General features: G+C 44.8%; 3 protein-coding genes across 4 annotated transcripts; all 3 read right to left on the bottom strand.

The window, feature by feature from the left end:
- Positions 1-807: 807 nt before the first annotated feature.
- Positions 808-16,396, bottom strand: LOC131673315 (ATP-binding cassette sub-family A member 17-like). Its single transcript, XM_058951218.1, has 35 exons — positions 15,623-16,396; positions 15,258-15,544; positions 15,010-15,168; positions 14,697-14,937; positions 14,454-14,621; positions 14,149-14,336; positions 13,921-14,088; positions 13,748-13,856; positions 13,530-13,684; positions 13,305-13,466; positions 13,155-13,226; positions 12,817-12,955; positions 12,504-12,741; positions 12,267-12,435; positions 11,970-12,183; positions 11,348-11,893; positions 11,162-11,287; positions 10,827-11,093; positions 10,487-10,753; positions 10,102-10,427; positions 9,889-10,036; positions 9,648-9,816; positions 5,189-5,325; positions 4,882-5,119; positions 4,648-4,816; positions 4,141-4,357; positions 3,555-4,082; positions 3,366-3,491; positions 3,082-3,303; positions 2,743-3,009; positions 2,369-2,673; positions 2,153-2,300; positions 1,876-2,086; positions 1,599-1,812; positions 808-1,524 (listed from the first exon to the last, which is right to left on the bottom strand). The coding sequence occupies exons 1-35, from the start codon at positions 15,954-15,956 to the stop codon at positions 1,342-1,344; spliced, it is 7,617 nt and encodes a 2,538-aa protein (XP_058807201.1). The 5' UTR covers positions 15,957-16,396; the 3' UTR covers positions 808-1,341.
- On the bottom strand, positions 6,520-8,191 carry LOC131673316 (uncharacterized). Its single transcript, XM_058951219.1, has 4 exons — positions 7,704-8,191; positions 7,198-7,637; positions 6,884-7,127; positions 6,520-6,820 (listed from the first exon to the last, which is right to left on the bottom strand). Exons 1-4 carry the CDS (start codon positions 8,011-8,013, stop codon positions 6,621-6,623), a joined length of 1,194 nt encoding a protein of 397 aa, XP_058807202.1. The 5' UTR covers positions 8,014-8,191; the 3' UTR covers positions 6,520-6,620.
- A 560-nt stretch (positions 16,397-16,956) lies between the features above and the next one.
- LOC131673307 (ATP-binding cassette sub-family A member 7-like) lies at positions 16,957-24,285 on the bottom strand. 2 transcript variants are annotated; one of them, XM_058951209.1, is made up of 21 exons: positions 23,837-24,282; positions 23,481-23,773; positions 23,255-23,413; positions 22,932-23,175; positions 22,702-22,869; positions 22,116-22,303; positions 21,884-22,045; positions 21,708-21,816; positions 21,494-21,648; positions 21,259-21,420; positions 21,099-21,170; positions 20,660-21,036; positions 20,430-20,598; positions 19,625-20,363; positions 19,410-19,535; positions 19,116-19,346; positions 18,507-19,042; positions 18,261-18,408; positions 17,989-18,199; positions 17,702-17,915; positions 17,308-17,643 (listed from the first exon to the last, which is right to left on the bottom strand). In XM_058951209.1, exons 1-21 carry the CDS (start codon positions 24,192-24,194, stop codon positions 17,452-17,454), a joined length of 5,013 nt encoding a protein of 1,670 aa, XP_058807192.1. In that variant the 5' UTR covers positions 24,195-24,282; the 3' UTR covers positions 17,308-17,451. The 2 variants fall into 2 exon arrangements, with proteins under 2 accessions (XP_058807191.1, XP_058807192.1); XM_058951208.1 differs by having other exon boundaries at positions 16,957-17,643; positions 17,989-18,408; positions 23,837-24,285.
- Positions 24,286-24,494: the final 209 nt, after the last annotated feature.

Genomic DNA, 24,494 nt, shown 5'->3' with positions numbered 1-24,494 from the left:
ACACTTGCGCTGCCCTTTCGATGAGAAAATCGATTGCAAGCGTCGTTCGCACCGCGAGCGAATAATCCACGAGATAATGCGGACAAACTACGGCTCCGCTGACCGAACGACAGAGCCAGTGCGCGAGCCAACTGGAACAACGCACGCGTGGAACTTCCCGATTGCCTTCCGGCGATATTACGTATTCAATCCAGAACGATCTTTCCCGTCAATTTGCAATTATGCCTACGATCAAAGGAACAATTGCAAATGCGTCAATATGATCATTATGCAAGATGACAAACGATACAGTAGCTTTTATAATGTACTCAACAATAACATTAGAAGCAAATACGACTGCATCGATGATTATCTGGTTATCGTTCAAGGGAGTATTACTTCACTTCAAACACGAGTGCGACGCATCTATAGACGATCACTCGAACAACAACCAGGTAATCGTCGATGCAATTGTATTTCCTTTTAGTTTGATCTATCGCTTCCAATTATTTCCAAGTCATATAAAAGGCCTAAAAATTGACTAAAGTAGTGTATATCGAAATATTAGTTAATGCTGCTAGGAAGCAATGATATATAATTGTCTTACATTGCATAAAATCGATGAGAAGGCAAACATGTAATTTATAATAAATATCCAATTTGAAACTATATCCTTCCGGCTCCATTAATATTCTTGATTAATGAATTTATTTAATAAAAATGTGTATAACGGTTTAAATAATCCTTTTCTTTCAAAAAGTAAATTTTAATGTGTGGGAAAATTGAACTTTCATATTTTAACCAATTATATATGTTCAATTAATTTACTTTGGATCATCGGGCTTACATTTACGTGAAATTTCATCGAAATGTTATAATATTTGTATCGTGCAGCCAGTTATATAATTTATTGGTTTTCAAAATATCTTTGAATTATTCAACAATATACGTCGCAACATTCTTTTATTCATTTAACTCATCAATAGTTTGCTGCCTTTAATACACGTTTTGTTAGCAAATGAATGGCACAGTTTATTGAACGAAACAGTGAAGTACTTGACGCTATAATTTGAATGAAATGAAAGAAATATTTATCAAGTTCATCGCTTAATGTCATCAGATCACTTTATTAAATATCATCTATAGTTTGGACCCACTCACATTTCGTTCATCATATAGCTTTACGTAACCCACAAAATACTATTAATACAAATCACAGATGAATTGTATTACAGCATAGAGATTAACAATAAACGAGAAACCGCCATAGGTAAGCGCATGCGTTACACAGATAAATTCATTAGTATCCTTAAATAAATAGATAAACAAAACTGTTTTTTGTCAAGAACAAAAATGCATATCCTAATTAGTTTTACGATTGGTTTTGTTAGCAGCCTTAGCAAATATCAAGAATAGCTGCTCTAAAGTAGACGAAAGGACAGAATAATCCAATATGCAGGTGTAATTGTTCTTCAAGCCGATCATTACGTTGTGCATCTGCCTCCACGTTATGTTCGCCGACAGCACGTGGCATTTCATGTATCCCTATTTGGAAAATCGTTATTATCAGTAAACACAGTTCCTGTCGGAAAAAAGTCGAATGCAATTTTAGATCATACGGAGTTCTCGTCAACAACTTCACATGGCAGGGCTCCTATCAGATCCTGTTTGATGCCGTCGATTTCATTCCTCGATTTCTCAGGATCCATTTGTATTTGCACATCGTACCCAGCACTAAAACGCTGCTTCAATTCTGTGGACGAGCCAATACACACGAACTTACCATCTACCATGATGGCTAACCTGTTGCATAAAGCTTCGCATTCTTCCATGCTGAAAATATTCCGAAAGTTATTCACACCTTTCCACCAGAGATTTATAGAGCAGTTCGCTTACCTATGAGAAGTTAATATTACGGCTTGTCCCGTAGCCTGACACGTCTGAATAGTATTCCACAGAGATCGTCTAGCAGCAGGATCGACACCAGTTGTAGGCTCGTCCAATAAAACCAAGCTTGGAATACCGATGAGAGCCATCGCGATGTTTAATCTCCTCTTGTTACCGCCACTGTACGTGCCACTCGGTTGGAGAGCACAAACATTTAGATCTGAAATACATCGACAGTAGAACATTTCAAGTATCCTTTGCACATCGCTTCAAAATCTGTACGCACTGAGCCTGTCGATCCAATTTTGAACTTCCTCTTCGACCTTATTCTCCGGAATACCTCGAATGCGCGCAAACAGACGCAGATGATCGTACGAGTTTAACGACCTTATGATCGCGTCGTTTTGGGGACAATAACCCAAATTTTTTAGGTACTAAAAAAAAAAAACAAAGAAAACTGAAGTCTCCCAAACCAAAATCATCGATACAAGCATTTACTCACGTTCTCGTTCCGATTATTTCTAGCGCTCTTATCGCGCAAATGCATAATACCGTGATTTGGTATAATCTCGCCAGTCATCATTTTGAATGTCGTTGACTTGCCAGCGCCATTGACGCCGAGCAATCCGAAGCATTCGCTTTCATTGACGCCGAAACTTATATCCTGAACGGCAACGAATTTCCCGTAGAGTTTTCTCAGCTCGTAAACGAGAAAAACGTGATTACTGCAATTATTGCCATTCTCTTCGGCTTCTTCGGTTCCATTACCAGCAGTGGATTGATATTTTCCAGTGTCCACGCCTTCAACTACGATACCACAGTTGATAATAAATATATGTTTGTGAAAATTTGAAAAATCGATGCTCAATAACTCACTTCCCAATTTTGATACTTCGTAAGCTATCTCACGTTTAACGTTTTTCACTTGTTCCTCAAAAGTAGAATCTATATTGTCAGGTATACCTGAATGCATTCTAGCAATCAACTTTTCTATCAGCTTGTATTCCAAAGCACCAAGTATAGCGAAGTACAGGATAGGTGTTAAGCATAAGAAAAGATAACTCGTTGATAATGAAATTTCTTCGCTAAATTCTCTGAAGTATAAAATTGCATTCTCGCAGGTGTTGTTGTTACATCTCAAATCTAGAAAGTCCATTGAAATTTACGACCATGTGTAATCGACGCGAAAAGAAAATTGAATGGATGGATCTTTACCACAGCAAGGGGCACTCAAACAGAGCTGATACTTATTGTGTTGATAAAGTCTTTTGCACTCCTGATTGATTCTCAAACTATTGTAGAAAGAAATCTGCCCGTGAAGGAAACTGATGTATGGAGTTAGAAGAAATATACCTTTTTGAAGTGTCCGAACTGTACTAGTATGACGATACTCTTCGAAATATTCTTCTACGACGGACATTACTATTTCTATCAACACTTCAAATAAAACCGTAGCTACAGTAATTGAGTTCAAGTTTCGTTCTATTACGGAGACTTACCCAAACCTAAAGGTACAAGAGTCAGTAACTTCATAGCTGTTGTTGTAGATTGCCCCCAAAAACTGAAAATGTAAATTAATGGCAGTACGTTCACAGCAAACAACGTCAACAAACCTAGCAGTATCACTGAAACCAAATTAAATTAATACGTCATTAAGTCACAATTGAAAAACAGCAATTTAAACTCACAGGCTTCCGTGGGTCCAAACATTTTCATATCTAACGCCCAATCCGCAATGACTAAACCAACAATCATACACACAATTACGTAGAACAAAAGCAAAAAATCGAAAAGAAACATAGTTCCCCAGTAGCTGAAACACGAAACACCAGCCATCCTCTGAAGATGCTTAATGTCCGTCAGAGTCTCTCTGATAGGATGGACGACGAAAAAAGCTACAGCAGGATAGAGGAAGCAGACGAACATTATCGATACCATGTAGGCGCTCATTGCCTTTACTTCGTTTGGTGTCACGGCGAACTCATCCATTTCCGGGGTTTCTTGTACCGATATCTCGATACTGTAATTGTCGTTCATCATCGTTTTCAAGATGGCATTCGATACCAGATTTATAGAGAGTGGCTGCGCGAACTGAGCGAATTTTGAATTGTACAGCGCGACGGCGTTGACTAGATTGTTTTTGCTTGCGAATTCAGCCCCAACGACGTGACGATAGTAGTAGTCAAATAAATCGTGTGCACCGATATTCAGCAACACTGAAAAGCAGATTCACATGGGATTTGGTGTACTGAATATAATCATTGAAATGCTTACCTTCGGTCAGGTTGTCGCGACTTTGGTACTCAATTAACGCTGCGTTTGATTCTTTCACGAGGTTCTTGTAACTCTCGCCGTAAGCTTTGCTGTTCAAGTGAATCTTGTAAAAATTTTCGACGTTGTGATACATGTCTCGTCTCAATTGTATTTTCTCGGTCGCCGACGAGGTGTGATCCATCAAGGTGAAAATCGTTAAAAGTTCTGCCAACACCAGCTATGAAACGGAAAGCAATTTAATATTTTTCTAATTTGAAATATTTATGTAAAAATTGTAAAAAAGGGAGAAGTAAATAGTGTTTTCTCATTTTCGCCTCCTCATTGTTTTTTTTTTTAATTAAATGAATTAGCCATATCTAATTTTGTCTTCTTTTTTTTAATTGTATCAGTTTTGGGGTTAATTACTTTTATGAAAATTAATATTTCTTTTTTTTAATTGAAAATCAATTTTTTTCCACATCGAGTTGAAAGTTCATAAATATCTCCTGAAATAACTTGAATAATTACCAAAACAAGGACGCTAATGATCGTCGATATATTTTTCAACGAGTATGTGGCTTTTTTGGATATCAGGCCTCGCCAAGTTTGCCAAAACTGTTTATCACTGTTCAATTTTTCAGTCGTGAGCGAGAATGATTGATGCGTCTTGGACGCATCAGTATTGTCTTCGATCACCCTAAATTAAATGATAGACTCAGTGTTTTTCGGCAACGTTAGAATCAATTTTAAGTAATTACATACTTGAGAAAAACTTTTTCTAAAGTAATCACCGAAATGCTCATACCCGTGATACCAAGTTCTTCCTTATTCTCTTTCAATTTATCTAATGAATCGGGCAGTCTGTTGTTATTTGGCACGTTTAGTACGATTTTTCCAAGCTCGTCAGCGATAACTTGACTTCCCTCGTCTAAGAAAGTGCAAACTTTAGTTGTGTTGCAACGAGGTTCAGTCGATAAAGTCACTTCGATGTTTCCTCCTCCTTCGAGTATATAAAAATTGTTAATGCACACTAAAAATGATAAATTACTCGCGAGAGCTCTAGCTTTACCCATGAATTTTTTTAAAAACATCGGTGTTCCGTAACTCTTTAATTGACCCATATGCATGATAGCTATTCTATCTCCGAGTACATCAGCTTCCTCCATATCGTGAGTACTTATCAGAATAGTTTTTCGACCTTTCATTCTCTGCAGCGGAGAATATTGAATATTGGTAAAATGACTCTAAAATCATCCTTAAATACATAACCGCAGTGTTAGTTACCAACAAGACGTTCCAAATGTCACGTTTACTTTCTGGATCCAAGCCAGACGTGGGCTCGTCCAAAATCAATGTCTACACGCACATGACAAAACTTCGTTAACATTCCGCACGTCGACATTGTCATCTCTTACGAACGATGGAACTTACGCTTGAATCTCCAACCATGGCCATTCCAAGACAAACGCGTCGCTTTTGCCCGCCGGACAATTCGTGAGGCATGGCATTCTGCTTGTCCAGTAGTTTCAACTGGCTCAATAATTGTGCCACTTCGGTGTCGGTGACCGGCATCGTTTTATTCTTACTTTTCAGCTGGAACAAACAATATTTCGACTGATATTCTTGAGCGGCAAACAAGCTTGAAATGCAAAGTACCATGGCGAAAAGTCTCATTTGCTCGAACACGGAGAGTTGTGGGAAGAGCATGTTTTCTTGAGGACATAATCCCGTGTCGTTCATTATTTCGTTGATCTCGTCTTTGACGTTTCTCCCGTTCACCAACACAAGTCCTTCCGTTGGTCCAATCATTCCTGCAACGATGTGGAATCGGGATTGAAATCGTCTCAATGAACGGCAACAGGTTGTACCTGATAGGATGGACATCATCGTGGTTTTGCCTGCCCCATTGTGGCCGAGCAAAGCTGTTATCTGCCCCTTCCAGAAATCGACGGATACGCCCCTCAGCGCGTAGACCCTCTGCAAAATATCCAATTTACCAATTTAAAATAGCGCAATTTTAGCCAACGAGAACGGAATCTAAATCATACCGTCTGGCTGAATAAACTCGTTCTATATAGTTTTTTTAAATTGCGTATTTGAATTCCAGGAGCATGAGCACCCTCGGTTGCCTGCTCAAAAGGTTGACCAGCAACGTCAGTAAATTCAAAGCTTTCCACTTTGCCTTGGTCGTTCAATTTTTTTTTTCCTTTTACATGCTTTGAAAGAAAATCGACTTTTAAACGTCATGCACCCGAGGTCAGAGTGATATGAGGAGCAAACTTACTTTTAAGAAATAAAAGGGGCCTTTCTGAACTCCATACTTTCCAGGATTCATAGCATAAACATAATTTGCCAATATGAAGTGTAAAATTATGCCAACGCCAGACAGTATCAAAACCATTCCCACACTTCCTTGTAGTTCATAATTTCGATTTGCAGTGGAGAACAAATTTCCAAAACCTACTCCTTTTCCTAGAGAGAAATGGATTTTTTCAAAGTATTTATTCGCAAAGTGAACATAGATATCTCTCACGTATATCCTCGTAGTAGTTTATCTCCTCTAATCCTCTAAATAATAATAAGTCAGGAATGAAAACACCCAAGAAAGGCACGACGCTCAAACCAGAGTCCTTAAAAGCGTTCTCCTGAAGGACAATCGCACCCACGTACAAGATAAGCAGCCCAGTGGTCATAAACAAGGCTAACAAATACACGTAGAAAGCATCGTAATTGGGCGTGATAAAACTAAAATTTCATTACTTACATCTGGTGAAATACGCGGAAACATGCATGCCGAACGTGACGAGATGAGCAACATTCAGGACAAGTAGAAGCCAAAGTATGAAAGGATTGCCGTAGTGAATAAACGACATTGGCACGTCTTCCGTGGTGTACAAGGTCAACAGCAGGGTTATCGGCGTGATGTAAAGCATGCTGAAAATCAAAGCGCTGACAAGCCAACTGAGCAAGTTCAAGTGATTCGGTACACCGTTCATCGCCATCAGCACCTGCGAATATCGAAAGCTCGTTGCTTGCGTCTATCTTGCACGAAGGTCTTACAGTAGGCTAGAAACTTACGTTTATACCGAGGAACTTCTCCTTCGACGCGTGGGCAGTCTCGATGCACAGCGGAATGAAGAAAGCTGCCACAGCGAAACCAGCAAAAGCTCGCCTGATGCCAATGTCCAAAATATTAGTCTGTCCCTCGGCTGGCTCTGGCATTCTCTGTGTGCGTATCTTCACATTGACCATGTCGTTTTTCTTGATTTGTATCAACGACTGATCGACACACAGTAACAGACCAGTGAACCCGTTCTCGAACCTGTCTCTCGCGACAGTCATCGAATCCGAGTACAGCGCTCTCGGCAACGACCATGGCAGTTCGATCTTGTAGCGCAAGTTTGTTGTCAAATAACTCACGCTTTTATCGTCGAAAATCAATCCCAGCGCGTTGTGAAGCGTTCGATTTGTCTTTTGCGCTTCCATCATGTTCGCTTCGCTGTCGAAACCAATGGTCGCTACGGCGAATTGTTCCATTTGTTACGAAAGACCGTTCTTCTTGGTATCATTACATGTATACTTACGAACGTGCTTGCGAAGGCACTTTTGAACTCGCCTTGCCAAATTCTTCGTAAACTGATTGTCAGGAACAACCAGCAGTATCTCTAACTCGTCTACGTAATCGTCTGCTGATTTGATTGGATACACCGTGCTGTTGCCCGTTGTTCTGTCATAGGCACGCAAAGGGACCATGTTTCTCATGGCCCAGACGCCGAGAAATAAGAACAAAGTCGCGAGGATCTCCAAAAATAATGCTGACTTCCAGTATCTTTTGCGAACCAGAAAGTTCTTGTAGAGCAACAGCCCGAAAATGCGACACTTGTACCGGAACATTTTACCTTTCCTCGCGGATCTCGCACTAGGTAGTGGCTGAGTTAACGATCGACAATCTGATCCGGTGAACGCATTTCCCGACGAAGGAAATGGGACGAATAGTGTCCACGCCCGACAAAGTTCCGAGCAAACTCGCTGTCGCAGCGACCCACGCGTGCTGATCACTTAGCGTCGATCACTGCGGGCGCCAGTACGGCGACGACTGCGCGCGGCTGTTTTCCCCGCGCAGATCGAAGGTCAGGGCTCGTGTCTACGCGCTTCCCTCGCGAGACTGCATTGATTCTCGAGCGACCGATGCGAGGATTTCGCGCGTACGTATGGTCCAGATTTCTAATGCGCACGAGCGATGCCATTTTCTTGTTTTTTTTTTCTTTTTTCGTTGCTGAATGAAATGAAAGTTCTGTGTTTGCGGACGACGAAAGCAATTCTAGTTTCGGTTGGCAACGAAAGCGAAAATATTTACTGTTTCTCGAACATATTTGCAATTGGATAATAGATTGTAAGTATCAAAATATTATTCAATATATCTGGTACGCTTGTTTTTCGACTCATTTATTTCACCAGCAATTATTGCGATCATAGTGAAATTCTTGAATGAAATAATCAATGATACTCAAATTAACCATACCATTTATCAGTAAACTCGAATTGAACACATCAAAATGGGATTTTATAGGCCATCGCACAGACAATACAACATATCTCATTGCATCACACAGTTTGATTAACAAAAGCTGGCGTAGGCACACATTAAGTTTGATTATTAAGGCAGTAGTTAAACAGTTCTTTCAAGTATTTCTTTTTTTTCTATTTGTTTTAATAATCTGTCGATATAAAAATAGTCTTTATTGAAATACCATTAATTTTGTACTTTCGGACGTTTAAACTGTTCATTTTATTTAATAAAATGAGTAATGCCTGCAATGATTCAAGAGAAGAATGTGTAGCTAAATCGTCAACAAGAAAAACTTTAAAAAATAAAGGCAAAAATTTTATATCCAAGATCTGCACCGTAAGATTCACCTAGAACTAGTTAAACATTTTGGACAAAAAGTGTCGCGTATTACGTGCGGCTAGCTCTATTAGCAGCCTTGGCAAATAATAAAAATAATTGCTCCAAAGTCGATGAAAGCACAGAGAAGTCTTCGATGCTCGTGTACTTTTCTTTTAAATCTTGCATCACATCATACATTCGCCTCCACGTCACATCGGTCGATGACACGTGATACAACAGTGAACCCTGTAACCCAACAACAATTAACGAATCAACTTTTCAGTCATTCTCAGCTTGACGTCGAAGAATCTTTCTACTAACCGAGGTTTCGTCAATGATTTCACCTGGTAACGCTGCACTCATAATCTGTTTTATTCTGTTCACTTCGTCTTCTGTCTTTACGGGACTCAATTTCAATCGAATGTCGTAACCAGCGCCGAAGCGCTGCTTCAATTCCTCCGATGGACCTATACATACGAATTTCCCATCCACCATGATGGCTAATTTGTTGCACAGAGCTTCGCACTCTTCCATGCTGCAAATATTTCAGATTTAGCATGAACATTGTTTCTCGAGGCTTGCGGTAAAGTTAGCTTGCCTATGCGACGTTAGTATAACGGCTTGTCCCGTAGCCTGACACGACTGCACGGTGTTCCACAGCGATCGTCTAGCAGCAGGATCGACACCCGTCGTTGGCTCGTCCAGCAAAACCAAGCTCGGAATGCCAATGAGAGCCATCGCGATGTTTAATCTCCTCTTGTTACCGCCGCTGTACGTGCCGCTCGGTTGCAGGGCGCAAGGATTCAGGCCTAAAATACATCGACAAAACAAACGAGTGAATGACTACGCGACGAAATTTTCTTCCGTATCTGCATACGTACAGAGCCGGTCGATCCAATCCTGGACTTCCTGCTCGAGTTGGTCGTCCGGTATGCCGCGAAGCCGACCGAACAAACGCAGATGATCGTAAGCATTCAACGAGCTTATGATCGCGTGATTTTGCGGACAGTATCCTATTTGCCTGAGACACTGGAAACGCAAAGGTGCGCTCGATTGGTTCTGCGTGCTGCAGAGGCGTGCCAATGTTCACTTACGTTTCCGTCTCCCTGCGCATTCTGATCGCGCAAATGTACGAGCCCGTGATTGGGTACTTCTTCGCCGGTCATCATCTTGAACGTCGTCGACTTTCCGGCGCCATTGACGCCGAGCAATCCGAAGCACTGACTTTCGCTGACGCCGAAACTTAAGTCCTGTACTGCTACCACCAATGCGCCTAGGCAACTGCCGTAGATTTTACGCAACTCGTAAACGAAGAACACGTAATCCTTGGTCTCGTCCTCGTTTTGCAAGCTTGTATCGTTGCGTCTTTCGGGAATCACTTTGAACTTCTCGGTGGCCGTCCCATTCGACATGCCTGCAACTGCAAACAAAGAAAATTGCGATTATACTTTCAAATCTTCGAGAGCGAAGCCGACTTACTTTTGGCTTTGCAAACTTCGTAAGCGATCTCGTGCTTGATTTTCTTCACTTGCTCTTCGAAGCCATCGTCGCTATTGTCTGGAATACCTCCACGAATCCTAGCAAACAGTCTGCCAAGGAGTCGATACTCCAAAATCAAGAGTATGCCGAGATACAGGACAGGACTGATGCACAAGGCAAGGAAACTGATATTCAAAGAGATATCTTCATAGAAGCCAAGAAAGTATGGAACAGCCTCGCCGCACGTGTCCTCATTACACACCATATCTGGAAACCAAATGTAAATGATATGTAGAGTGTTGAATGTCAGAATACATGAGTCGATCTTCAAGCAACGTACCGCAACATATTTTTAGCTGATAACTCTCGCCACCGGTTAGACATTCGGTCTTGAAATCAACATAGTCAGCAACTTTGGCACAAACTGCGTTGATCCACGTGATGTTGAAGAACACCACTTGGCCTTCAAAGAAACTGATGTACGGGATAAACAAGAATATTGCTTTCTGGATACGTCGGTAGAAGAAAAATTCAGACTCTTCCTTAAGCTTATCGGTTATTCTGTCAAAAAAGCGATGTAAAAGACTCATGACCAAGTCGACCAGTACTGCAATAAACGACATGATAGTATGGTTAACGATTGACGTGACGATATTCTTCATCGAATAGACTCACCAAGAACAAGTGGCACGAGACTCAATAATTTTATAACAGTACTGGTGGATTTCTTCCAAAAACTGAATACATAGGCTAAGAGCAAAGTGTTTATAGCGAGCAACGCGAATAGACCTAGTTGTATTACTGAAAAATGAAAAGATTAAACCCTCGGACAATCAGAAAAATCCGAAAAGTTAGACTTACCAACTTGCTTCCAAGCGAACATTCTGAGATCGACGATGCAGTCACCAGCAACAAGACCCAAGACAAAGAGCAACGTTATAACGAAAAAAACAGTCAGGTCGAAAATGAGCATAGTTCCCCAGTAGCTGAAGCACGAGGCGCCAGTCATTCTCTGTAAATGCTTGACGTTGGTCAGCGATTCCCTGATCGGATGTACAACGAACAGGGCGACCGCGGGATAGATCAAGCAGGCGAAAAGCCCGGCTATCACGTAACCATATGCCGTCGCGGTCAATAGAATCGAGTCGCTGTTCGTGTCGCTGCGATCGTTGTCTTTCGGCAAGGCCTGAGCGGTTATCTCGATGCTGTGATTGCTGTTCGTTACGTTCCGGAGAACGGCGTTGGACACGAGATTGATGGACATCGGCTCGGCGAATCGAGCCAGTGCCGAGTTGTAATGCGCCGTGCAATTGACTCTGCTGTGGTCCTCGTTGCTCTGAAAACTGGCTGCCATGAGCACGCGGAAGTTGTATTTGTTGTAGTCCGTGTGAGCTATTTCGAGCAGTTCTATGGTGAAACAAGCAAATTAACCACTTCGAGTCACGTGTGAGTGAATTTGATAATATTTGCAGTAGCACATTACCCTCATTGAAGTCGGAACTACTTGACATTTCTTGCGACTGGCCGCCCAAATCTCTGATAAGGTGTGCATAAGCGTGAGCATAAGGTTTACCGTATTGATGTATTTTGTAGTAGCTGTTCGCATCATGATACATATCGAGCTTTATCGCTACTTCTTTTTCCCGTGACTTTTTGTCCTTTAATATCAAAATCGTGCTCGCTAACGTCGCCGAAAACTAATTGATCGAGATTTTTATTTCATTGATTAAAAACAACAGAATCATTGAATGTAATCAAAGGAAAACAAAGGTTTCTTTACCAAAAACAACATAATTACTGTTGTCGATATGTTTTTGAGGGTGTAAATTGCCTTCTTACATAACAGAGCTTTCCAGATGTGAAGAACCTGATGTAGACCTTGCAGTTTCTGGCTTGTATTCGTGAATGGCCGTCGAGATTCCGATGGGTCATTATTATCTTGCGTTACTCTACATCGGTCAAATGGATGATTTTATTACGGATGATAGTATAGATTAAGTGGAGAACGAGGGCTTACTTGGGGAAAACTTTTTCCAGGGTGATGATAGATACACTCATTCCTGTAATTCCTAGTTCCTTCTTCTTCTCCTCTATGGTATCCAGGGTGTCTGGCAAATTATTGTTGTATGGAATACTCAATACCATTTTACCGCGATCATCGCTTAGAACTTCACATGGTGTTTCCAACTTTGACCGAACATTTTCTGGGTCGCACCAAGGTTCAGTTGATAATGTTACTTCGATATTTCCACGTCCTTCAAAATCAAAATCGATTATAAATTTCACTTCGAACAGACAGGTGATTTTCAAAGAATCAGAATTTTTGCTACCTAATAATTTTTTGAGATACAAAGGTGTGCCGTAACATTTCAATTGCCCGGAGTGCATTATTGCAATTCTGTCTCCAAGTACATCGGCTTCTTCCATGTCATGCGTGCTGATCAAAATTGTTTTACGCCCCCTCATTTTCTATGAAATTAAATCATAAAGTGATTTGAATTTTGAGATATATAAATTTCTTAACAGCAGGAATTCTTTCTAGAATAAGAACCATTCTCTCGCAAAAGAAGCATTTTTTAACAAAACTCATAAAACTTCTTTTTTTTTTTAATAACGAAAACTTTCGAATTTAATCGTGAATGAATTCCATATCTCATAAAGTATTTACCAATAATATATTCCAAATGTCACGTTTACTTTCAGGATCCAGACCAGAAGTTGGCTCGTCCAAAATTAGTGTCTGGAAATGGGTTATTGCGCGATGAAAAAATTCATAATGATTTCTTTAAACATATTATACGTAATCCAGTGAACTGACGCTCGAGTCTCCAATAAGAGCCATCGCAAGACAAGCACGCCGTTTCTGTCCACCCGACAATTGGTTTGGTAAAGCGTTTCTTTTGCCAAGTAGTTGGAGTTGGTTCAGTAGCTGAATTACTTCGCTGTTGATAGCCGTCAACGACTTACTTTTGCTTTTCAACTGAAATCAAGCGTGAAATAAATTGCTACGAAGTACCCGCGGGTGAAATCGAAATTGGCTTACCATGGCAAAGAACTTGACTTGCTCAGCTACAGACAGTTGCGGAAAAAGCATGTTTTCTTGGGGACATAATCCCATTCCGCTCATTATTTCGTCAATGTGCTCGTTAACGTCCTTCCCGTCGATGAGAACTAGTCCTTCGGAAGAACTTATCATACCTACAATACCAAAACGCTGAAGGCAAATACTGACGGACGATGATCGTCATGCGAAATTTTTACCTGACAGAATCGACATCATCGTGGTTTTTCCTGCTCCGTTGTGGCCGAGCAGAGCTGTAATCTGTCCTTTGTAAAAATCGACTGATATACTTTGGAGAGCATACACTCCCTGAAAAACTTTCAAGATCAGTAAGACAACGCGAAAAGCTGAGAGCATTACTGTTGTCACGTACCGCTTTGCCAAACAAACTAGTTTTATATAATTTTTTCAGATTGCGAATTCGAATTCCCGGACTGTAGGCACTTGCCGTTACCGGCTCGAATGAATTTCCACGCGTGTTGTTGAATTCCATGTTTTCTACCTTATCGTAATCTCTAGTTTTTCTCAATCTTTTGAAAATCTAAAAGTGCAATCGTTTTTTTGAATATTTCATTGCCTTGAAAATTAAAATTATTATTACCTGCAAAAAGTATAATGGACCTTTCTTCACGCCGTACTTGCCAGGATTTATTGCGTAGATGTAATTCGCCAGCAACAAATGTAAGATAATTCCAACAATTGAAAATATAAGCATAAATCCAACGCTTCCTCCGAGTCCGTAGGCCCTATTAGTGACTTGGAACAAGTTGTTGAAGTGGATTCCTTTACCTGAAAACAACATCCCAAGTAGTGATTTGGATCAAAACCTTTGTCTGAATCGACATTACCAATATTTGAAAGTTTTCAATCGGAAAATGAAAGTAAAATTTACAAATAATGACGTACTTATATCTTCGTAGAAATTCATCTCTTCGAAAGCTCGGAACAAGAGCATGTTTGGAAAAATAATACCTAAGTAAGGTAAGGTTTTGTAAGAATCCACATTGACTCCTTTTATCACGAATACAATTGAACCGATGTAAATGACGATTAACCCAGTGACCATAAATAAAGCTAATAACAAAATGGAAAAGCACTGGATAATAGAAATGTGAAACGCTGTAAAGTCGATGTAACTAACGAGCTTACATCTTGTAAAGTATGCTGACACATGCATGCCAAAGGCTATCAGGTGAGCCACGTTCAGTGTCAGCACTAGAAAGACTATGAAAGAGTTTGCGTACTCGAAAAATCGAGTACTCTGTTCGGTCGCCGCGTAGCAGAGAATGAACACTACTGGCACTATGTAGAGAAGACTAAAAATTATTCCAGTGGTCAGCCAGCTGAGTAAGTTCAGGTAATTGGGTACGCCATTCATGGACATTAGAACCTGCAATTCATCCGTGTATAACTTTTGGGTACTTCATTTTGGCTTTCCACCGACTTTTTTCGCTTCGCTTACATTAACGCCAAGAAATTTTTCGCTAGACGTGTGAGATGTTTCTACGCACAATGGGATCAAGAATGCTGATACGGCGAGCCCACATACTATTATACTCATATATTTTACGAATTCGTTAGTGTCCTTTTTAGCCGGTATCGGCATCCTCTGGGCAAAAATCTAAAATGTATCGTTGGCATTAGCGGATAGACAAGGCGATTAATGATAAAAGCATGTGCAAGACAGCGAAACATTTTCATGATACTCACGTCCAAGCTGAAATTAGGATCGTTCTTCTTCATTTTTATCAGCGCACTGTCGACGCACAATTGAAGCCCTGTAAAACTCGTCTCGAACACATCCGTAGCTTCGGTTTCCGAATAAACGAGCGCCGAAACGTCATCGGAAATTCGTATTCTGTACTTGAAGTTTTGAGTGGAGCCGTTGACATTGTCATCGTCGAAGATCAAAGCCAAAGTCGTTTTGAACCTGCTGAACTTGGTACTTTTCTTGGCAAAATAATCGCTGATCATATCGCTCTCGGTCCGGTACATCACTATTGTAGGAAAAGGGAAAAGGGTGAATGACGATACTCTGGTTAGCCGAGCGTGTGCGTAATGTTGCGTTTACTCACTGACGAGTCCGGGGTAACATATTTGCAAGTGACTTTTCAGTCGCTGGGTGAACCTGTTATCAGGAGCTATCAGCAAGTAATCGTCCGCGCTGTACTCGAAATAATCCGCGGCGGTTTTGACTCTGAACTTGGTGTCACCGCGTTCTAATGGCGTCAAAATTTCTTGCGATATAGCTTTGTTATTGAGCGATGCACTTTTGACGCCCCACACGGCGATAAATGTCAGCATCGGGACGAGGATCTCCACGAACAGTCCCAGTTTCCAGTGCCGTTTTCGGACCAGTAGATTTTTGTAAAGCAGTGCTTTAAACATTCTAAATTGATGCAGAATCATCGTCAGACTCTTGGTGCAGAGTTAGACAGAGCAATAATGTTTCTAGCTGAAAAACACAAACACCGTGACGGTATTATCAAACCACCGGGTCGTCTTAGCTGCACATGAGCAAGTTCGATCAGTCTGTAACTATGTGTCGTGCTACTTTCTTGCTAGCACCCACGCAGTCAACGCGTTACGCTCTCCGAGCGTAAAGCCCTAATCTATTTGAGTAGCAGCCGTCGTCGGCTCAGCGAGCAGACGCGACAAAGAGAATAAATAGAGGCGCTAACCTGACAGACTCGACCGCAAGCTCGCCGCACGCGTTGCTAATCCAGCGCGAAATCCCGCGCGGCGCTAACGGCCAGCCGTTCGCAATAGTGCACGTAGCGCGCGCGAAACAACAGCGAGAGCCGTCAGAGCGAGCTCGCCTCTACGCGCGCGCTAACGTGGTCGGCGGCGCGGCACCGCTGGCGTGCGTATTTTTCGCCGAAGGCCGCGGCGCCGCCACGCCGGCCTACGCATCGATCGGGCGCGCCGCCGTCGGCGACTCGTTCGGGACGCCAGCTCGCGGCCGGTTGCGCGCTCCTATTCGGGGGCCTCGGCGCGCAGTGAGCAGAAGCGAGTCGCCGAGCTCGTTCGCCGCGCTCTCGTCGGGTTGCTTTTCTCGCTTGCTCTTTCCAATGGCGCGACGCGTTCCTCGTTGCATCTCCGAAACGATAAACGCAGCGCCGGCTACGTAATAGCCGCGTAGCTGCGCGCTTCGCCGTCGACGAGCGATTGTAAATTATTACAAATTACTGGCGCGCTGCGAACCTCTTGCCGGCAGGCGTGTACGTATGCGGCTGCGCAACATCGCTTTGAGTCACTTGTTGCCGCGACGCCCACGCGCCACTCGCGCGCCTTCGATTCTCGCTCGTTCGTCAAGCTCCGCTCGCAGGCGTCGCTTCTGTCGGTCGCAGATATATTTCTTCTTCTGCCCAAGCGGACGCATCCTTGGCGGGTCCGGGACAGGGGCGCGTTCGGTCGGACGCGCGAGGCGTCGGCGTTTCTCGGTGCAGCGATTCCACACCTCGCTGCCGCGTTAAGAAGAAGGAAAGCAAAATACCGAGCAAACAAAGCATCATTTCGCCGAGCGAATCCATTATTATTATCCTGTGATTGTTGCGAATCGAGTGCAGTGGATTTTCCCATGGCAGCTCAGCGACGCTTCCAAAAGCTTGGCGTTACAAAATCGCAGTGGAATCGCGCGGAGTCATGTTCAGGACAATTAGGCGGCAGCTATTGTTGCGCGCGAATCTGATCGCGGCGCGTGTTGCAAGGGTACATAATGCGCGTGGAGTTCTATTGGTTTCGTTTTTCATTTGTTTTTTTATTAGACGAAAATAGAAATGTGAAAAGCGTGTAGAAAGGTACGAGCGCGTCGTCGAGAGGGAAATTCGGACGGGAAAGAGTGGAGAGAAAAAGAGAGCGGGAGCCGCTATGTACAAGTTGCCGCTGGAGCGGAGAAGAAGGATCAGTCGCAGTCGAGCATCCTGGTAGAGTCTTGGTTGGCGGCGCGAGCGAACATCAAGAAGAGCTGCTCGAGGGTGGACGAGAGCACCGAGAAGTCGTCGATGCAGTCGTACCGGCTCTTCATCGCGTTCATCAGGTCGTACATCTTCCGCCAGCTCGTGCCTCTGGGCGTCACGTGGTACACGAGGTGGCCCTGCGCACAGACCGACAATCACGCTCGGGCCGCGAGCCGCGACCGCGCGCCAACTTGCCAGGTTCTCGTCGGCGAGCTCGCAGCGCAGCGCGTCGACCATGTCCGCCTTGATGGCGTCCACCTGGTCCCTCGCCTTCTCGGGATTCAGCTTCATCTGGATGTCGTAGCCCGCGCCGAAGCGCTGCTTCAGCTCCTGCGAGGGCCCGATGCAGACCAGCCTGCCGCCCACCATTATCGCGAGCCGGTTGCACAGCGCCTCGCACTCCTCCATGCTGCAACAGTGGCGCGCTTCCGAGGAGGGGCTCGAGATCTCGCAGGCGACGACGCGAGCGTCGGTCCACCCACCTGTGCGACGTGAGAACGACGGCCTGGCCGGTCGTCTGGCAAGACTGTACGACGTTCCAGAGCGAGTGCCTGGCGCCGGGGTCGACGCCCGTCGTCGGCTCGTCCAGCAGCACGAGGTCCGGGATGCCGATCAGCGCGATCGCGATGTTCAGTCGTCGCTTGTTGCCGCCGCTGTAGGTGCCGCTCGGCTGCGACGCGCACGCAGTCAAGTCTGCAAAAGTGGCCAGCTCGCGGACGTGGGGAACGATCGAAAGGGCGCGCGAGCCACTCACTCAGCCTCCGGATCCAGGTCTGCACCTCGAGCTCGACCTGCAGCTCGGGAATGCCGCGCAGCCGAGCGAACAGGCGCAAGTGGTCGCGGGCGTCGAGCGAGCTGACGAGGGCGCCGTGTTGCGGGCAGTAGCCCATCCGCGAGAGGAACTGCAACGACGGAGAGTGAGAGAGCGACGGTGACGAGCGAGCCGGTGCCCGCCCGGAGGCCCGTCGACGGCCTCGCTCGCTCGCGAGGCGGCACTCACGTGTCGCCGGTTGCGCGCGAAGTCCTTGTCGCCCATGTACATGAGGCCGCTGTCGGGCACCTCGGCGCCGGTCATCATCCGGAAGGTCGTGCTCTTGCCGGCGCCGTTGACGCCCAGCAGGCCGAAGCACTCCTTGCGGCGCACCGCGAAGCTGACGTCCCGCACCGCCGACAGCTCGCCGTATCTCTTGCGCAGCTCGTAAACCATGAACTGCACCGGGCCGTCCTGCAGCGCGCTCATCGAGATGTCCTCGGCGCCTGCGCGCGCCTCGCCCTCGCGCAAGCCGTTGATCCGCGCCGAGATGGCGGCCTTCGAGCGCTGCACCTGCTCGTCGTCGCTGGCCGCCAGCGTCGCCGTCCTCCGCGCTCTCGCCCGCAGCTTTTGGACCAGCTGGCACTCCAGCGCGACGAGTATTCCGAGGTAGAGGAAAGGCGTGACGCCCAGGTAAACCAGACTCTCCTCCAAGCTGATGTCGTACTTGAAGTCGTTGAAGTACTCGATGTGGCTCGCGCACTTGCCGTCGCGGCAGCCGAACACTGCGGAGAAGGGGGGGACGTTCAGTCGCGGCGCGGCCAGCATCCCCGTGAGGCTCGCCGAAGCTGTACTCACGACAGCACAGGTCCGCCGGGAAAGGGCTGCACTTGATGTCGTAGAACTCGTTCGGCATTTTCACGCATCTGGCGTTGTTCTGCGCCGTCAGGTGATAGGAAACTTGCCCGTGAAAGAAGCTCACGTATGGCACCAACAGAAAGATCCCCTTTTGAATCGTCCGGATTCCCCGCACGACAGCGTGTTGGCCCAGCTCCGATCTGACGGTGTGCATTATTATCTCCACGGTAACTGAAAATACCGAATCAAGTTTGTCCAGCTGCTGACCGAAATTCAAGTTTCGGAATGTCTTACTGAGGCCCAATGATATGTACGTCAGCAGTCGAATCAGGCTACTCGAATCTCTGTTCAGAAAACTAAATGCGTAGACGAAAGGGAGCGAATTGATGGCGAACAGCATGTACAGAAGAAACGATATCCCTGCAAAATATCAACCGACGAGCATTTCAGTTTTATTATCGCTATGAAATTTGTTTGTTCATTGGTTGTGCTCAAGAGGCTTCACTAACACATGCCGTTATACATGAATATCCTGAGGTCCAGGACGAAATCCATCACCGCGAATCCGAACAGGATCAGAATAATCAGAATCAGATAGACAAGCATGTCGAACAGAAATATTGTTCCCCAGTAGGCCAAGCAAGAGACACCGGTCATCGTCTGCAGCTGCTTGAAACTCGAGGTGGACTCGCGCAGCGGATGGATCGCGAACAGCGAGACGGCGGGGCAAACGTAGAAAGCAACGAGGACGGCAGTCGTGTAAGCGCTGACGATCGAAATGTCCTTGTAGAGCTTCTCGTCCAACGACGGCAGCTGTTGGCTCGACACGCTGATCTCGTACTCGTTGCCCAGTTGAGCTTTCGCCAGGGTGTTCATCATGAGGTTCACGGAGATGGGGAAACCGTAGGACATGTTTCCCGAATAAAAGGCCTTGGCAGCCAAACCACTGCCGGTCGGAGTTCGACTGAACTCGACCGCGGCTATCAAGTGGTTATTATACTCCGTAAACTGTTGTTCGGAAAACTTCAGTAAAGCTCCGGTCACACTCGAGTCTTTCACTTGAACCGATCGACCTCTGAACTTCTGCGTCATATGCGTATATTGTCTGCCTAAGTTGTCGTCGAAACTTTGAAAGTACGTGACGGGACGATGATACATTTTTAAACTGAGGGATATCAACCTGCTTGTTATCTTGGAGAAGTTGGCTTCTTTCAATACCAATGATATGCTCAGTAACGCCATAAAAACCTGAAACAGTTGAGCGACCGTTAAATACCATGTTTTTACCATTGCTGATAAACCTTATTCGTTCACCAGAAGTAATTTCAAAGTAATCGTTGACGGGTTCTTCAAAGTGTAGGTCATCTTTTTGCTTAGTAATGCTTTTATAGACTTCATGGTTAATTCTTTGCCGGTCACTTTGAACGGCGTAGTGAAGAACGGCTGGCGCGACGTAGCCGCGTCATCTTCTTCGCGAGTTACCCTGTCAAAGTAACATTGATTCTTTTACAAAAATAATGTTCTTTCAATCTCGAGACACTCACTTCAGATAAACTTGTTCTAAGCTGATCAGCGAGACACTGAGACCCGATATTCCTAGTTCGCTTTTCTTGCTTTCCAATTGATCTAATGAATCTGGCAGCTCATCCGAATAAGGAATGCTCATAACGATTTTACTTCCATCTTGATTTGTGACTTTTGCTCGACCTTTCAACTCGTCTCTTATTACTTCGACGTCGCAAGACGGTTCTACAGACAACGTTAGTTCCACGTTGTTTTGTCCGATTAGCTTTTTCAGATACATCGATGTCCCGCAACTTCTCAACTGTCCGCCATGCAATATTGCAATTCTGTCGCCGAGAATATCAGCTTCTTCCATGTCGTGTGTACTTATTAAAATGGTCTTCTCGCCTCTCATTTTCTAAACAAAGGAAACACATTATCATTACCGAGGTTTGTTACTTTTGTGTAACAGTGATTTACCAACAAAACGTCCCAGATGATACGTCGATTTTCCGGATCCAGACCAGAAGTTGGCTCATCCAAAATTAAAGTCTAAAAATCGCATAAGAACAAATAACTTAGACAAGGCTTATATTTTGAATAATTATAGGCTAAAACTTATAGTTTGTTGTAAACTTACATTCGAATCGCCGACGAGTGCCATACCGAGACATACGCGACGCTTTTGACCTCCTGACAATTGATTGGGTAAACAGTCTTTCTTCTCCGTTAGCTTGAACTTCGCCAGCAGAACCGTTACATTCTTTTGGATCGCTGATTTTGACTGATCTTTCCCTTTCAGCTGGTCGTAGAAAAGCATTGTTACTTTAATGAAAAATATATAGCTCGTAAGATTTTGAGTCAAATGCACTTACCATTGCGAAAAACTCCAATTGCTCTCCCACAGTGAGACTAGGAAAAAGCATGTTCTCTTGCGTGCACAAACCCATGTCGTTCATAATTTCTTTAGAGTGTTGCTTTATGTCCTTGGAATTAATGAGCACGATGCCGTCACTGGGTCCTCGCATACCTGAAAACCACCAGTCTGAGTATCGCGTCAAATATTATCCCTAGAACGAAACATCTTACCTGTTAGTATTGACATCATTGTAGTCTTCCCTGCGCCGTTATGACCCAGTAAGACTGTGATGTGTCCTTTGTAAAAATCTACTGAAATGCCTCGAAGAGCATCTACTTTCTAAAAAAATGAATTCCATTTAAAAATTGCATTCTCTTAGCAAAATGCCTGTCCAATCGATGATTACCATTCTCCTGAATAATCCTATGTTATAAATTTTTCTCAAGCCCCTGATCTGAATACCAGGCTCGTAATTCGTTCCATTTTCAGGTTCAAAAAGTTTCTCGTCGACATGGTTCAAAACAAGATTGTCCATTCTGTAATCGGTGTTCACTTTTCTTCCCCGAAGCTATAAATATACATACCAGAATGTTATCATCCATAATTAATGTTGATCCAGGAGTTTGGAAAAAAATGACCTTCAGAAAGTAAAACGGATGTTTTGGAACGCCGAACCTCCCAGGATTTATCGCATAGACGTAACACGCCAGAGTAAAATGTACGACAGTTCCAAACAGCGAGCACAATAACATTCCACCTACGCTTCCGGCAGTCCCGTAAATTTCATTTGCAACAGCGAATATGTTGTTCCAATGAACGCCGTCGCCTGAAAATTACTCATTGTAGTTCTTTCGCATTACATCGTGGTGAAGTCGAACGAGTGTAATGCGATTGTTATCGTGCATTAACCGTGAGTTGATTGTTGTTTTATTCTTTTGGAAATTTATTTTGCACTTCGATTTCCGTGAAACATTGAAATAAAAAATCATATGCAATTCAATGCAAAAATACACATTTAATATACAGCTTTGTTTGCTCGAAATAATTAAAATGTATTTTTTGCAAGCTACATTTTACAATCTTAATGAGCAATAGGAAAAAGTTATCGATTGACCAAGTGACGTATTTGGCTGACAGCTGTTCGTCTAATGATTAAAAATAGCGAAAGGTATATATTCGTTTGACTCTTTTGTTTTTAAATTTTCTTTGATACGTATACTTTACCGATAATTTCATAGTAATTGATCTCCTCAACTGCTCTGACGAGTAACAAATTCGGAAACAATACTCCGAAATACGGCACCATAAATACATTATCGTCGTTCAAAGCATGTCTGTGTACAGTGGATGCTACCATGTTCATTATTAAAATAGCGAACATGACGTACAAGGCTGTGAAAAAGTGACAATTAGCCGCATACTTGGTCGTAACGTTAGCCGACAGCGGCACTCACATCTGGCAAAGTAGGCGGAAACGTGGATTCCGTAGCAAAATATCTGGGTAACGTAGCAGGTGAACACGAGAAGGACGATGAAAGTGCTGCTGTAGTGCAAGTAAGGCACGACGTTGCCTTCGATGGAGCAGCGAATGACGAGGATTATAGGCAGGACGGAGCAGACGACGACGAAGACGACCCCGCTGAGGAGCCAGCTAAACAGGTTCAGGGCGTTGGACACGCCGTTCATGGACATCAAGACCTGCGTATGCGCAATATCGATCCTTGAGACCCACTGCCACGAGCTCTAGCGCCTTTGAATTAACAATGTGGACACGTACGTTCACGCCGAGGAACTTCTCGTTGGATGCCTTGGCTGTCTCGATGAATAGAGGGATCATGAACACCATGGTGAAGATTACACCGAATAGCTGGCGAAATATCAGGTCGAAAAGATCGGGTGCGGTGTAGGGTGGATAGGGCACTTGCTGCACGGATATCTGCGGACACGCGTGCGACGTTGCAGTGGCCTGCTCGTTCGTTTCGCGCCGACGCGCGTATACGTACTTGCGGATCGAAGGACGGATCATTCATCCTGACGAAGGACTCGTCGAGGCAAAGCTGCACCTGCACGAAGTAGTTCTCCTCGGTGAAAAAGTCCGTAAGATTCGTCAGCTCGTAGACGTTGAACGGCAGTTTCTCGGCGAGATGCTTGCTGCGGATTTTGTACTTGAGGTGCTGGGTGGACTTGCCGAGCGACGACGCGTCGAATATCACCGATGGCACGTTCCAGCCCCCCTTCTCGAAGCTCCTGTAGTAGTCGGCCAACAGTTCGCTCTCCGCCTTGTACGAGTACAGTTCTGCGGAAGAGAAAAGGACTGCATTGAGAAGAGCAAGGCGCGAGGAAACGATCGCCGACATACCGGCTCGATCGCGAAAGCACGTCCTCACTCCCGCCATCAAGGCCGCGGTGAACTCGCTTTCCGGCGCATACAGTATCTTCGCGCTCTCGTTGAAGCCCTCGATCATTCGGTCGATCAGCTCCGCCTTCGACTGCGCGCGGTAGTGCGTGTCGTTGGTAATCCGCAGCGGCGGAGTCGCGTTCAGGTCTCTCGCGGACCAGATACACGCCAGGATGAATATCGGCACGAGTATCTCGCCGATCAGGCTCACGAGCCACTGGCGTCTGCGCACCAGATAATTCTTGTAGAGCAGCAGCTTGAGCACCCGCAGCGACTCCGGTATTCTCCGCATTTTCCTCTGGCGAATCGTCAAGAACATAAATACGCGCTCCCGAGCCGGCTGTGCTCCTTCGCTCTATTTCTAGTCGGCTCTGCACTGTCGCGAAGCTTGCGTCACTCTGAGCTCGCTCGCACGCTCGACGTCTAATCGACGCGAATAAGCCGCCCGATTCCGCGTGTTCCCTCGGCAGCGCACTGAACCTTGTCTGTCGCGGCGCCCGGGCGAGCGCAGTTTTCAAGTGCAAGTGCAGCGGCGATCGATAGACGCGCCATGCGGTTCGCCGGGTCGCGTTGCTGTAGCTACGCTGGCGACAGCTGAGCCGAGCTGTTCGTCGGTGTT

Source organism: Phymastichus coffea, unplaced genomic scaffold, assembly GCF_024137745.1.
Source record: "Phymastichus coffea isolate CEN01 unplaced genomic scaffold, Cenicafe_Pcof_1.1 PCOF00172, whole genome shotgun sequence".
In the NCBI taxonomy this organism is placed as follows: Eukaryota; Metazoa; Arthropoda; class Insecta; order Hymenoptera; family Eulophidae; genus Phymastichus; species Phymastichus coffea.
This window is presented reverse-complemented; position numbering and strand designations above follow the sequence as displayed.

Excerpts from the sequence above, each read along its gene's own strand:
- LOC131673315 (XM_058951218.1), bottom strand. The coding sequence starts at position 15,956 with ATGATTCTGCATCAATTTAGAATGTTTAAAGCACTGCTTTACAAAAAT. Across the intron at positions 14,089-14,148 it reads GTCCATTATACTTTTTGCAG|ATTTTCAAAAGATTGAGAAA; the intron begins GTAATAATAATT and ends TTGCACTTTTAG. Across the intron at positions 5,326-9,647 it reads CTGTGGAACACCGTGCAGTC|AATGAAAGGTCGAAAAACTA; the intron begins GTGTCAGGCTAC and ends TCCGCTGCAGAG.
- LOC131673307 (XM_058951208.1), bottom strand. The coding sequence starts at position 24,194 with ATGTTCTTGACGATTCGCCAGAGGAAAATGCGGAGAATACCGGAGTCG. Across the intron at positions 21,037-21,098 it reads TCATCTGGGACGTTTTGTTG|AAAATGAGAGGCGAGAAGAC; the intron begins GTAAATCACTGT and ends TCCTTTGTTTAG. Across the intron at positions 19,347-19,409 it reads GTACATATCATTGGGCCTCA|TTACCGTGGAGATAATAATG; the intron begins GTAAGACATTCC and ends CGGTATTTTCAG.
- LOC131673316 (XM_058951219.1), bottom strand. The coding sequence starts at position 8,013 with ATGTTCCGGTACAAGTGTCGCATTTTCGGGCTGTTGCTCTACAAGAAC. Across the intron at positions 7,638-7,703 it reads GTGCCTTCGCAAGCACGTTC|CGACCATTGGTTTCGACAGC; the intron begins GTAAGTATACAT and ends AATTCGCCGTAG. Across the intron at positions 7,128-7,197 it reads AGAAGTTCCTCGGTATAAAC|GTGCTGATGGCGATGAACGG; the intron begins GTAAGTTTCTAG and ends CGATATTCGCAG.